Here is a 15825-nt window from a genome sequence, read left to right as displayed (position 1 = left end):
TCATAACAAGTCAGTAACAGATAATATTGGAGAGCTGTCTTGACCTAATTATAGGCTCATTTTCAAAACCCACGTTAAACATGAGGACTTAATTTGTTTCTAGAGGCCGTGACGTTCTTTAGTTGAAAATCTTTTGAGGAACCACTGGAAAATGTCATGAAAGTTGAACGTTGAACGTTGATTGGCTCGTGTACTTTTACCTAATATATTACTGTAAATCTTCTATGATATATTAATATGCACACTCAAAGCACTAATCTTGAGAAGCCAATGAAACGAAGTAAAAGATGAATAACGAATGGCAGCAGCAAGCAAAGATCTTCGGCTCTCTCTACACGCCTTGTGCACTCCTATATGGAGTAGGGTTTTGTGCTAGAATTGTGTATGAAATTGGAACCTAAGCCTTATATTTACAAGTGGGAGTATTAGGGTTTTTGCCCATAAAAAAAGCCCATCACTACATATCTTTAGCACATCGAGAATCCACAACTTGATAGGATAGATATTCCCATTAATTATTGTTTTACTTCACCGTCAAGGAAATTCGGAATAATCAAATATTAGAATGGCTGAATAGCCAAAATGGTTCTTGAGATTTGCATAACTGATCACTTTGGTCCCTAACATTTCAAATCGATAAAAGTGGTTCCTGAGATTGTCCACCATCCATCATTTTGGTCTTTCCGTTAAAAACTCCGTTAAGTGTCCCGGAGCTCTTGGCCGAAAGTTTGGACAATTTTCAAAGCTTCGTAACTCAATCGTTTCTTAACCAAATTCGACCCATAATATATCAAAATGAAGATAGGAAAGTGTAGAATAAGATTATATCTATTTGGAAGCCCAATGGCGGCCGGAGATAATCATAAAATAGTCTCAAAGTTGACTGGTCCGAAGGAAAACTGGAAAACTCGCCGGAAACTAGGTAAACTTTAAACGTTTATAACTTTTTCAATACTCAACGAAATCAAGTGATTCAAAAACAAAAATCATACTTATCGATGAGACGAAGAGAATGGTACCTTTTTCGACGGCTAAATCACCGTGATTTGTCCGGAAAAAGGCTCGAAAGTGGCTGTCTTGGTCTCTAGTTAGCCACTTTCGAGCCGTTTTTCGGACAAACTACTGCGATTTAGCCATCTAAAAAGGTACCATTCTCTTCATCTCATCGAGAAGTATGATTTTAGTTTTTGAATCACTTGATTGCATTGATTATTGAAGAAGTTATGAACGTTTAAAGTTTACCCAGTTTCCGGCGAGTTTTCCAGTTTTCCAGTTTTCCCTCAAACCAGTCAACTTTGAGGTTATTTTCCGGCCATCTCCGGCATCCATTGGGCCTCCAAATAAGTATAATCTTATTCTACACTTTCCTATCTTCATTTTGATATATTATGGGTCGAATTTGGTTAAGAAACGAATGAGTTACGAAGCTTTGAAAATTGCCCAAACTTCCGGCCAAGAGCTCCGGGACACTTAACAGAGTTTTTAACGGAATGACCAAAATGATGGATGGTGGACAATCTCAGGGACCACTTTTATCGATTTGAAATGTTAGGGACCAAAGTGATGAGTTATGCAAATCTCATGGACTATTTTGGCTATTTAGCCTATTACAATTATATACCTGATTAAACTAATGCAGAAATCTAAGCTTGGTGAAGTTGAAGTGTTCATCGTTTCAGGCCTAGTCGCGTACCCAACACATATTTGATCACCTTTGCCTTCATAAAAAAATTTCAATATTTTCATTGCAGTCCTGCATTTTTTAGCAACCCTTATTACAGTTATTAATGAATCCTATTAGCATTATGAGCGTACGTATCATCGATTGACTTTCGTTCAACGCTTAATTAAAAGCATGTAGTCCAATATTAATAACTTTTGTATTAGTTCTTCAATCTGAACAACACACTTCGAGATCACAAAGCTTAACCATATTCTTGTAATTTTCAGAATCAAGAGTAGAAAATTGATGCAACCATAAATTGGATATAGACATACAGTGAAGTAAGACTACAAAGAACATAACCTTTTTTTGTTTTTTGTTCAATGGGTGATTACTACATAAAACAAAGTCCAAAAGGACGTCGTATATCGATCCTAGGCAGGTTTTAATAAGGACTAGCATACAGTCATGACACCACTTGACAAACAGAGTTGATGGATTCCACTACAACATTTACCAACAAATACAGATATTCAAACTTCAAAGAAAACAGAACATTATCTTCTTCCACTTCAAGTAGAACATTATCTTCTTCCACTTCAAGTAATATATACATAGGTTTGGTCTGTACTGGACAAAGCTGCCCATATACCAAAACGTTGATATCAAAATATCATTTTTCTGGTCAATTGATAAAATAATAAATCTGGTATGTAAAATATCTTAGGGTCCCAAACGTATTGTTGTTATTTTATTGCTGCTGCCTCCAATAAGAGTTTTCCATTTATCATAACAGACAAGAAAAGAAAGCGATAAGGCAAGAAAGCGAAGTGATATTTATCTCAAAACAGAAAGGGATACAAATCAAAATTAATCTCATGATAATTGTAATAATAATTCCTCTTTTACTTTCCTTTTTTTCGGTTACAAAATTAATCTCTACCTTTAACTACAAACAATCCAATTAACGACTCGTTCCATTAATTTTTCTCCTGCTTTGCTGCTTTGCAGTGTTAATTAACAAGAACAAGAAAGATCAAAATTTAAAAAAAAAAAAAAAATTAAACTATATATAGGACTAAAGTGCAAATATCTTTCTGTGATGTGTGGTTTTCTCTTGTTGTAGATGTGCATCTTCGAAGACATTAGTGTTGCGAGAGGCCGCGCCACGCCTACTAGTGTTAGTATTACTACTCTTAGGAGTGCTGCAACGATAAGGGTCACGCCTGTAAGATTTTAGCATTTGCTTGGTAGAAGCCTCTAATTCTCTCCTGTCATCAATAACAATCTGCCTGTTCCTGCACTCTATACTGCAAAAACCTAGATCACCTCTGCATTCAAATATTAGAGTCGCAAACTGTATCAGTAATTGATATCATAACCTTTATAAATATAGTAAAATTATCTTATGCCGGTAACAATATTATATGACCAGCAACTAAGGGTGTGCATAACATAATTTAAATATTAGAGTTTTTATTTATTTAAAGAATAATAATTTACGAAAAATAATTTCTACACCCCATTCTTCTCCCTATTTATTTTTTATTTTTGGATCGAATTAAGGGAGAGAAACAAATAAGAGAGTGCAGAAGGAGAAAAATGATAAGTAGAAGTCTTTTCTTACAATTTGATTGTTATTATGTCAGTTACCTGTACATGTAGACCTCTTCATCAAGGCTTAATCCCTTGTTGCATAAATGACATGTTTTAAGAAAGCAAGAGAATTTCTCAAGGGAGCTGCAAGTTGTGGATTGGCTCAGTCTTAAAGCAGATTTCTCAATGATATTTGACTTATTTCTTTGTGAGATCTGTACAAGGATTCCCAACCCAACAGCCACTGAGCTGGTATGGCTGGTTTTATCACTGATGCCCAGCTTATGGGCAGCTGGCTCAATCAAGTTGCAGGGTCTCTTGAACTTGGAAACCATTGTTTGTGGGGGGAAATTAGAGAAGAGAAGAAGAAGAAGGAAAACTGAAGAGGGCTGTGAAGTTTATAAGGTTGAGATATTAGATATTTATAAATGCACCATACAGCTGATACAAGACTTCTGTCCACACAGAAGATATATATATATATATATTCATATATAACCAAAAAAATATACAGACACATGTAGCTGTTTTGCTTTTGTTAATGGGATTATGCTGCTATCTCATGAGCCACGTGCTGCACTTTTGCTTGCTCTATGATCTTATCTTTTATCGCGTCTGCATTGCCCTGTAGGGTTTAAAACAATAGTTAAAGTTAAGAAATGGGGTCTTTTAGTTTTGGAGTTGAAATATTGCATTTCACATCTTTTGGTTGGTTTGTTTGTTTGTTTGACCCTACAAGAAAACGAGGGAACTTTTTGTTTGGTGCTGTTGAAAATTTTGAGTAGAATCCTTCTATATTGTTCCACGTTGGTCACCACCAAAAGGTTCCTTCCCTTTATGAGGCTTTGTTCTTATTAGAAAGTGATTGAAGTGCTGGACTCTGGAGAATAAAATTAGGCTCTACCTTAAAATTGGGCTTTGAGGTGTACTAATTAATTGATAAAGATGGGCCTTAAGGCTCAGTCTCTAATAATTAAATTCTTTAATTAATTATTTTTAATTAATTTTGAATTTAATTAATTAATTTTTTTATATCAACAGACTCATATTTTCAAATGAAATCTGAAGTGATGAAAGTACGCTAGAGAGCAAAGCACCCCTTTGAGAAATGAAGTCTGAAGTGATGAAAGTATACCAGAGAGCAAAGCACCCCTCTGAGAAGAGGTCTCCCAACAAACGCATCTCATTCTCATACCTATTGCGAACAAGCATAAACCTATTATATAGACATCCATCTACATGGCATTTGGAACACAGAAAAATAAAATTCTTCTTCTACATCCCAAACATTCTTACTAAGAGAACCACAAAGAAATTCTCCAGAAGTCAAGTTTTTTGGTGCTGGAATTCTGACTTTCCTGGTGAAGCAGACGTCTGTAGAACTACAAGCACTAAGTATGGACGAAATTTCTATTTCAAGAACATTGCGGTACGTAAGCCTTGATCTTCATGTTTGTATGTTTAATATTATTTTGTTTTGTTCATACTCTGTTAAATTATTTATTCGCATATATAAATTTATCACATATTGTTGATATATCTCCAACAGGTGCAACATGAGAAAAACGTGATAATTGTGAAATAAAATGTGTGGATGAGTACCCTTTTTAATAAATTGTTTTCCCTTTCCTTGTCCCCCGTATTATGAAGTAGACAATTCCACTCAAGAAATTTAAAAATAAAATAATAATTATAGTTTGTTTGGAAGAGTGATGTTAGAGAGACTATTTTTTTACTATATTTAGTAAATTATATATATGTCGGTGATGATTGGATTCCATGCCATATTATATGGTTTATAAAATATAATGTAAAACGTTATTCTCACTATCTGAATTATCAAAAGTTCTCATTTCATTATATAATAATCATTTAGTGGTTAGTACTACGATTTAGTGATAGTTTTATTTACTTGTAAATGAAAGGTCTTAAATTCCAATCTTATGAATTGCTAGTTCGGATTTAAGAAGAAACACCTTATTGGTGTAAATATATCGATAAAAAATATATTATAATATTGGTATATAAGAAGAAACAGAAATTGTTAACAGAGAGAAAAATAAAAAGTATCAACAATAAGGAAAGGAAAGCCTATTTATTTTTTTGCTAGCTAGGAGTATATATATTTATTGGCAGATTGATATTGAATTTAAATATGAAACATTTTTAAATTAATGGTTTATGCTGCAGTTAAGAGTTTGTTTGTACTGCTTCTGTTTCTTCGTGGCTGTGACCATCTTGGCAGAATGGCAGGTATATTTGCTCCCTTCCTTTCTTCTATATGTTTGCCTTTGCGACTCGACAGATGTGCACTGAAAATGGCAAGTCCTGGATACACTCATGTAGTGAGGTTTTATCCAAAAATAAAAATAAAAAATTTCGATATATTTTGAGTGTGTTGCGATCAACTTCTTTAGGAGTGGTTCAAACTTGAAACCCGAGAAGTATCAGTAGGCTAGTTAAGAACTTATTGGTAATGCTCCTAATATACCTAATTAACTTTTAATTAGTTACTTTGTGTGCTTTAACGGTATCCAAAAGGACCGCCGAGCACCACCGCCAATTACTTTTGTGGAACACGGCAACTACGAGTTCGAAAGAGGGCAAGAAAATGAAAGGACCACCTAGCACCACTGTCTAGACACCGCTTAGGCCGCCTAGGAGCGTCCAGGAGGGCACTTAACACCTCCCCGCTTTTCTCCACCAATTGGCACCTAATTAGAACGAGACCTCATCGACCAACGCCTAGGCAGCCACCTAAGCCGATTTTTAGAACAATGGTATTACTTGAGACATAATTTATAAAAAGTGATAGAGATAGATTGTGTGGCTGAGATTAAGCCACTTGTATGAAGATTAGAGAGTCAGTTAGTTCGTTAGTTAGGTTGTTAGAAGTGTATAAATACTATTGAATGTACTTGCTTAATTGCTAAGAAAATAATACACTAAAAGTTTTCCATTCTTTACTTCTCTCTCTAAAACTCTCAAGCTCTCTCTCTCTCTCTCTCTCTCTCTCTCTCTCTCTCTCTCTCTCTCTCTCTCTCTACATTTTATGAAGATTAACATGGTATCAATCGCCATGAAAGCTCACGCTTGATCTCGATCCGAGTCTTTTGCCGCTCTGATTCTTCGATCGATCTTCGTCTTCATTGATTTTCTTGCTTCTTGTTCGTGGTTCGTGATTGCATTCACTTCGTCTACTCTCCTAAGGCTCTGCAACTGCGATCTCAGTTGCAACTTTGTCTTCTACAATTTGTGCACCCCAGGTGTTTGGTGCTTGTTCTCGGAGACTTTCTACCAAATTACCAAGGTTCTAAAAAACGCTAGGTGCTAGTCGGGCGGTGGGCTAGTGCCTAGCGCCTAGGCGAATTTAGGTAAATTTCTTGTATATTTTGTAAATAAATGCATATTGACATTTACAAAAAAATATTCTTGTATATTTTGGAATAAATATATTATATACCATATAAAATAGTTAAATTTATTTTATAGTAGATGATTAAATATTGAGGAATACGTTATTTAAAAAAAAATATACATATCTAGACATAAGAGTATAATATAAGTTGATCTTATTCTGATCATAAAAAGAAAAATAATAAAATAATATACTGCAAGAGTGTAATATGGTGTTGTTTTAAAAAGAACAAATAATAAAATAGTATCTAAATATTTTATATAATTTATTTATTAGGGGGTGGGTAATTATTGTTTACCCCTTTATTTTGTGATAAGGCAGAGGTTGGTGGACTTCACCACGCCAAACTAATTAAGCAGCTTTTCAGAGTCAGACTTTTCCACTTTCCCAAGTTTCCCTGTTGCCTGTTCTATCTCTCTGCTTCATCTTTTCAGACTTTTCTCTTTTACCTCGTCTTCTCCGTTTCTATCCCTCCATTTTCTTCTTTCCTGAAAACCCACAAATCAAACATTGAAAATATCTCCCTGTATCCCTCCAAATTAAAACAACTCCTTCAATCCCTTCATCTCTCCACAGCACATCTCCCTCTATCCACCACCGCACTTCTCCATTTTCATGCACAAAAGTCTTGGGTTTGCAATACTGGTCAAATCTGAGATGCAGCACGACAAGAGACATCTAGATGTTCTGGGTTTGCAGTTTGCACAGACACAGAGCGGAGAGACGAGGAACCGCTTACCATGCCGCCTAGCACCGCCTAACACCGCCTAGTCGGCAGCCTAAACCCTCTCCGTTTTATTGAACGTTTTGTTCAAAATCGCCACGGAAGCCCACCGTCCACTGCCTAAGTGACCACCTAGGCCGATTTTTAGAACATTGCAAATTACAAAAGTCTTTCACTCGTAATACAACAACAATGGTAACTGTTTCTCAATTACAGCTTCTTCAATCACCAATAACTGCATTGGTTTCATCGATTTCCACATCTGTGAATGTTAAACTAGATGATTCGAACTATCTAAATTGGCATTTTCAAATGAAATTATTGCTTGAAAGTAATGGAATCCTAGGGTTTGTTGATGGCTCACATCCCTGTCCTGCTCGATTTACCTCTCAGTCTGGAGAATTAGTTAATGATGAGTATTTAGTTTGGATGATGCATGATAAAGCCCTGATGCAATTTCCCACTGCTTCTTTAAGTCCTGTGGCAATGTCATGTGCTATTGGGAGTACCCGTTCTAGGGATATTTGGATTCGATTACAAGAACAATTCTCAATTTTCTCTAAGACAAGCATTTTTTAGATGAAATCGAATATGCAAACAATAAAAAAAGGCTCAGATTCTATTACACAATACTGGCAGAAGATAAATGAAACTAGGGATTATCTTTATGCTGCTGGGGTTTACTTTCTTGATGAAGACATTGTTATACTTGCATTAAATGGTTTACCAATAGAGTACAATACATTTCAGATTGTGATAAGGGGGCATGAAAGTGTCATTGCTTTGAAGGAATTTCGGACACAATTGCTTGTTGAAGAAGTCATTCTTAAGTCCATTGTTAATGCACCGTTTATGACAACTATGATTGCCAATACTCCAACTCAAAGAGGGTCTAATCAATCCAGTTTTGTCTCTAGTGGATTCAAGCAGCTTAATGCCAATAAGAACAAGGGCAATGGTAGATTTAATCAACATCCAAGAAGTTTTTCACCTAGACAGTACATGCCTACTCAAACACATGTCATTTAAACTCCAAGTCCTGGTATACTTGGTCAATTTCCAAATACACAGCAGCCTATTCCTTCCGAGAGAAGCCAAGATGTCAAATTTGTGGCAAATTCAATCATAATATCTGGTTTTGTTTCTACAATGAGAAGGGTCCCAATTATATTGGTGCTGGAGCTAATTCGACTTACTCTTCGATGTTTTCATATTCACAACAAGGGTATCAATACTCTCTGATTGATGTATATCCCCAACAAAGGGCTCAATCACAGTTTATTGGACAACAGTCTCAATCACAGGTTTCATTACATACCTACCATAATATAGTATCACCACCAACTTCTTCCCATGCTTTTTCATCTACTCCACAAGTGTGGATCACAGATTCAAGCGCAACAAATCATCTGACAGCAGACCTCTCAAACTTATCTCTGGCTTCTCCTTATCCCACCAATGAAGTCATTCAGACTGCAAATGGTGAAGGTTTGCATGTATCACACATTGGTAACACTATTATCAAGCCTTCTATGCATCCTATCAAACTGAATTTTGTATTATATGTGCCTCAATTATCACATAACCTTTTATCAGTGCATAGAATTTGCTTGGACAATAATTGTTGGCTTATATTTGATGCCTTCTGTTTTTGGATCCAGGACAAAGCCACATGGAGGATACTCTACAAAGGACTGTACATTAATGGACTTTACCCAATCTCTTCCCTTGCCAATGCTTGTCTTGCAGCTTCTCAAGGCATGGTTTCCAATAAAGCCCTTCTTGGTCAACTTGTTAACTCCATTACCTGGCACAATAGACTAAGACATCCTTCTGTTGTGTCTCTCATGCTACATAAATCCAATATCACTTTTACTAAAAACTCTAGTTATGTAATGTGTCAAAGTTGTCTAGAGGGTAAATTATGTAAACTTCCATTTTCACCAAGTGTCAATAAATCTGTAATTCCTTTTGAATTGTTGCATAGTGATCTTTGGGGTCCTGTACCTTGTGTATATGTGGATGGATATAGGTATTATGTTACCTTTATTGACGAATGTACCAAGTTTTCTTGGATTTTCATTTTGATCACTAAATCAAATCTTTGTGCCACTTTTATTGGTTTCTATGCTTATGTTCTCACTCAATTTTCTGCAAAAATAAGAATATTGCAAAGTGATGGTGGTGGTGAGTACATAAGTAAATCCCTTTAGTCATTTCTTCTACAAAAAGGCATCTTACATAAAAAATCATGCCCTTACACTCCAAAACAAAATGGCATGGTTGAACAAAAACATGGACATGTCATTGAAACTGCAATTACACTACTTCAAATAGCCCAAATGCCTCCGAAGTTTTGGTCTTTTGCATGTCAAACAGCCATTTCCCTTATTAATAGGATGCCTACTCCCATTTTATCCAATAAATCTCCATTTGAAGCCATGTATGGTGCAATTCTAGTGATTCAACATTTAAGAACTTTTGGATGTGCCTGTTATCCCCTTCTCAGACCATATAACACTACCAAACTTCAACCCAAGACAACAAAATGTATATTTTTGGGTTATGCATCCATATACAAGGGGTTCATTTGTTGTGCAGTCTCTCAGCACAAGTTCTTTATTTCTAGGCATGTTGTGTTCAGTGAACATGAATTTCCTTACAAAGATTTATTAGCACATACCAATCCTAAATCATCATGTTCTGTGCATATTGATGTTCAACCATCTCATCCTATAGCTACATCACATAATGTAGTCTCTATCCTAACCCAAGACACTGATACAAATTCAATATCTTCTTCACTGTCTCATCCTTCAAGTCATACTCAGACATCACTCCACTCATCATCTGTTACATTGTCTCCTCATATATCTCCATCCCCATCATTATCCTTAGATACACAGCAGCCTTCTCAGTCCATTACTGGTGCAGTTTCTGACAATCATATCTCTGTTGTACTTAACCATAGTCCTGATACACTTCAAGTGGTTCATTCCATACCCCTACTCAATCTTCATCCTATGCAGACTCGAAGTAAGAGTGGTATCAGTAAGAAAAAGGTATTTTTGTCTACACTTGCTATTATAAGGATATTGATCTGTCTCTTTGTGAACCCTTAACATACAAATCAGCTCTTAAGAGTTCAATTTGGTTTCAAGCCATGCAGGGGGAAATTAGTGCTCTACATGGTCAAGGTACATGGAGTTTGGTTCCATTACCAGTCAATAAAAACCTAGTGGGGTGTAAATGGGTTTTCAAAATAAAGAGACATTCAAATGGGTCAATAGCAAGGCATAAAGCCAAATTGGTTGCTAAAGGATTCAGTCAATAACCTAGTATTGATTATTGTGAAATTTTTAGTCCTATTGTTAAACCCACCACAGTGAGGATTGTTCTAGCACTTGCTGTACATTTCAATTAGTCCCTTAGGCAACTTGATGTCAAGAATGCCTTCCTCCATGGCATTCTCCAAGAGGAAGTGTATATGGCTCAGCTACCTGGCTTTGAAGATCCACATAATCCCTTATTAGTGTGTAAGTTGCACAAATCTCTCTATGGATTGAAGCAGGCCCCCAAAGGCATGGAATGATAGGTTTAATACTTTTATGCCTAAATTGGGATTTCACAACACTTACTCTGATTCTTCCCTATTTGTGAAAACTATTGGATCTAATATTGTGATATTACTGCTATATGTTGATGATATTATCATCACAGAAAGTGCCACCATTAAGATACAACAAGTGATCACTAATTTAACCTCTAAATTTGATATCAAGGACTTAGGTCCTCTTCACTTCTTTTTGGGGGTTCAGATCTCTTAGACTTCCAATGGCTTGTTTCTGTCACAACAAAATTATGTCAAGGAGTTACTTGTTAAAACAGAAATGATTGAATCCAAGGCCTATGATACACCTTGCCTCCCCTACAACAGGTTACTCAAGGATGATGGTGAGCCCTATTCTAATCCAACATTATATCGAAGTGTGGTTGGTGCCTTACAGTATCTTACATTCACAAGGCCCGATATTACCTTTTATGTCCATTAAGTGTGTCAGTTCATGCAGAATCTCATGGTTTCTCACTTCATTGCAGTAAAAAGAATTTTGAGGTATTTGAAAGGAACCATGGATGTTGGTATCTCTTACTCACACAGAGATTTGGCATTACATGCTTTTAGTGATGTAGATTGGGCAGGTGATCCTAATGATCGACGCTCTACAATTGGATTGGTTATGTTCTTAGGGAATAACCCTATTTCCTGGTCTTCCAAGAAGCAACAAACCATATCCAGATCCTCAACTGAGGCTAAGTATCAAGTTTTGTCTTCTACAGCAGCAAAGCTTGATTGGATTCAACAAATCCTTTCCTTTATTCAATTTCCCATATCTACACCTCCTGTGTTGTTTTGTGATAACCCTTCAACTATAGCATTGTCCTTCAATCCAGTACAACATCAACTGACCAAACACATCGAGGTTAATGTTCATTTTGTTCGAGAAAGAGTAGCCACAAACAAGGTTCTGGTGCAGTTTGTGTCCTCAAATGAGCAGTTTGTTGATATTTTAACCAAGGGACTCAATGCTCCATTGTTTCGTGTTCATTGTACCAATCTCATGCTTGGATCTTCCAAGCATGCGATTGAGGGAGGATGATAAAGATAGATTGTGTGGCTGAGATTAAGCCACTTGTATGAAGATTAGAGAGTCAGTTACTTAGTTAGTTAGGTTGTTAGAAGTGTTGAGAAGTGTATAAATACTATTGAATGTACTTGCTTAATTGCTAAGAAAATAATGCACTGAAGTTTTCCACTCTCTCTCTCTCTCTCTCTCTCTCTCTCTCTCTCTCTCCCCCCATTTTCTGAAGATTAACAAAAAGAACATCCGCAAGTTGCGCACATTTTCTTATGATGAGAGTAACCTTATATATTGCTCACTTGAGGTCCTATAAATGAGGCTTGTGAGGATTTCTTCTATAGGACCATCGGATTAATTTAATAGCAGATCGACATGTGACCTTAAACCATATCACTTGAAATGAAAGAGAGAGATTGTGATCATATTATAGTTGCCCTTATCTTTTAAACCCCTTTCATTTCACTAAAGAATCTTTTATACATTAAAGTAGTGCAGGCGCAAATGAGATTTATTCTTGACTTGATCATCTTGATGAGTTAATCCACCTTAAGTTCGATCCAGCCAAAATCACAAGAATCAATAGCTAACCTGGGAGAATCGAATTTAAACCTTTTGATTCTATACCAACCCAGATCAAATCAATCAACTCAAGCATATTGTCAATTTATATTGGGTATGATCAGTCAATTGCCTTTTTTTAGTCCTGAAACTATCTTTCATTACAGGTAGCTCTGCGTTTTGATTTTGTTGTACCATGATCAATTAGCTGTCAAGAAATTATTTATTTTAAACAACAGATGGGTGGATCGATATATCTTTATTTGATACAAAATGTTATTAAGGCAGAAAATAGTAAGACAAATGCTCTTGTAAATACAAAATTTTATGCAACGAATAAATTAACATGTGTATTAAATAAACTTTTGCATTAATGAGTGTTTAGGGTTATAATTTATGTGGTTTATTCTTTTACAATTGAAGTGGGTTCATGAATATTTCAAGATGGTCGTGTTAAAATTCCAGATTTTTATTCCTTGTCGTTTGGCCGTGGTGAAGAAATAAGTGTTGACTGTGAAGCTTTTCCAAATTAACGTTTCTGGACGTTTTGGCCATTTTCACGATTAAGATGGAGTTTTTCAGAGGAAGGTTTCTTTTGAGGATTTGAAGAGGACGTGTCAATTTTTTTTTTTTAAATATTTTGGGACCAAATCGGATCTGATTTAGTGGGTCAAAAGTGTGATTTTCTCTACCGTCCAAATTTTACTTTGAATAGAAAACATTTCTTTATCATTATAACTCAATTTCCACATTTATTAGAAGACCATGTTTAGGTAGGTTAAGGAATAAAACAATATACATATAGTGTAACCATGTATTTGGGTTATCTACGCACTACTTTGGAGAACTCAACATAGCTTTGGATTTTGTACTTACAATTACAAGGTGTTTTCTATCCTTTCTTCTAATAATATTTTTCTTTTTAATTATAAATATGTGGAACTAATTCCTTTTGCTAGGCAAGGCCACTAACCTTAGCATGAATATGTAGTTTTTAGACCTTTTCGCTTTAACAAACGAGACATGTCATTTGTTAAAGTGAAAATATTCAAATGCAAAGGTTAGTACAAATGTTGCTAACACTCTCCTGTAAATATTGGTCTAAACTATATATATATATTTTAAACCATATTGGGGCAAGGTTTTTGGTAACCCTATATAATGAGTCCATCCATTATTAGGTACTAAACTTGCAATTTATAAAGTTGAACTTTAGAGCTATCACTTAAAGAAAAAAAATAACTATACCGTAAAATAGCCGTTGGGATGGGATATGGTGGCATGCAAAGCCGTTAGTTGTGGGTTCATCCAGCTGCAGCTTTGCCGCGTGCATGAAAGTGGAGCGCATAAGGGGTGCGGCGGTCTTCAATTTGTAGACGCGTTTACGTGTATTATGGGAGGCCTGCCACTAATCATGCTTATTTTTGGGCTAAATCTGTCAGGTTTTATTACAAACTCAAATTTTAGCCCAATTGTTGGAGGAGATTTGAGGGGTTGAAAACCTAAAATTTAGATTTTAACCCAATCACTGGAGTTGGTCTAAGTGGAAGACCGCAAACTCAACTCACTTAGATGTCGAAAGTCTTTTCAATTTTATGTATTTTTATCTATATCTAATTACTTATTGAGTGGCTCTGTTCAAGTTTTTCTTCTCTTAGAGTAGAATGTCATGTTATAAATAATCTCACTCATTAATTTCATCACACATGTAGATAACAAGAGGTCATAAAATGTAAAAGAAGATGAGGAAGCTCATGAATCTTCCATTTCTTTTTTCCCCATATATATAGTTCGGCTGTTGCATTCGGAATCAATGGCTTTTGCAATTTGATTAGAATAAGGGGTTTGCTAGCTGGACTCGGCTAAAAGCGAGTCCCTGTCGATTTGCTGGAAGAATGTGCATAGGGATTGAATGGACATTGCCTGCCATTGGAGGACCAACTTTTGCAGAACTTGAACCTTCTCTAGTGGTGGTTTGAAAGCGACTCACAAAAAAGTTTGTAATGTGACAAGGCTTCATTCAATCGGAAAGCTAAAATCTTTGGGACAATCCCAAAACAGTTAAATTCAAACAGCCCATGTAAATTGGGGCAAAATTTTACTGGGTTCAATCAAAGTTTCAAATTTTACACTGAAATTCTAACATGGATGGATAGCTGTAAATTTGTTCAGAAAAAGGGTTAATTAGAGTCTGGGATTTTAAAATTTTTTATTCATATTCTACAGTTGTTATTTGCTTGGAGGTGGGTGTTTAATTCCGTGGTATTGCTGCTATTAGCCTATTGCTATACCTGGTTATCCTGGGTCATGGAGGTGGACTGCAAGGCAAGGACCAAAATATCGAAAATATCGGTGAAATATCGCCGATATTTTCGTTTTTTTTAGTTACCGATATTTTAATGGTTATTTAATGAGTTTTCATCAAAATATCGCGATATGAAATCCAAAAATTCTTGAAAATTTCTGAAAAATCTCAATTTTGAGCATAGAGGGAATCAAACCCCTCCCATTTGACTCCTTAACGCCTTAACCACCATATCACTTATGTTGTTGTGATAATATGCTAAAATATTTATATATATGGTTTTGTTTTGAATTCTTTTTACAAGAAACAAATTTGCACATATTCCAAATTTTTTGTGGTATTATATTTTAAATTGTGTCAATTAATTACTTAGTCAATGGCATGTGGTTTTTAATTTTTCTATTTTTTATTTGGTCACTTACATGGTAGGGCTGGAAAAAATTCTTGAAAATCCCAAACCAAATCGAAAAAGTCCCAAACCCAAACCGAAAAATCCCAAACCAAAACCATCCTGAAGTTCGGGAATCCCATCCCGAAAAATACCAAAATTTTCGATATGGGATTGGTTTCCAAATCCCATTTGTTTGGTAATCCCGAAAAATACCGAAGTATTCGGTTTTCTATTGACTTTTGGGTTTTGGTTCTTGAAAACCATTGCCATGATTGCTGACTACTTTTCACAATACACTTACTCTACAAATAGAGATGATGAAGATAGTGAAAATTTTGAACCTCATAGGAACTCTATGTGGTACTAAGTCACTCATGTATCTTACCATGCAATGTATAAAGTGTAAAATATTGTACTAATTCATTATATATAAATGATTATGGTGTGTTTAAACTTCTTTCATTAATTACTACATATTTTCTACATTCACAATGTTTGCCAGCTCGCTATATAATCAACTTAAATCAGTT

General features: G+C 35.5%; 1 protein-coding gene across 1 annotated transcript; it reads right to left on the bottom strand.

The window, feature by feature from the left end:
- Nucleotides 1–2476: 2476 nt before the first annotated feature.
- On the bottom strand, nt 2477–3718 carry LOC126634262 (FCS-Like Zinc finger 17-like). Its single transcript, XM_050304770.1, has 2 exons — nt 3317–3718; nt 2477–2994 (listed from the first exon to the last, which is right to left on the bottom strand). Exons 1-2 carry the CDS (start codon nt 3592–3594, stop codon nt 2742–2744), a joined length of 531 nt encoding a protein of 176 aa, XP_050160727.1. The 5' UTR covers nt 3595–3718; the 3' UTR covers nt 2477–2741.
- Between the last annotated feature and the right edge of the window lie 12107 nt (nt 3719–15825).

Source organism: Malus sylvestris, chromosome 9, assembly GCF_916048215.2.
Source record: "Malus sylvestris chromosome 9, drMalSylv7.2, whole genome shotgun sequence".
Lineage (NCBI taxonomy): Eukaryota > Viridiplantae > Streptophyta > Magnoliopsida > Rosales > Rosaceae > Malus > Malus sylvestris.
The sequence above is the reverse complement of the archived record's forward strand: the minus strand, read 5'-3'. Positions and strand labels throughout refer to the sequence as shown.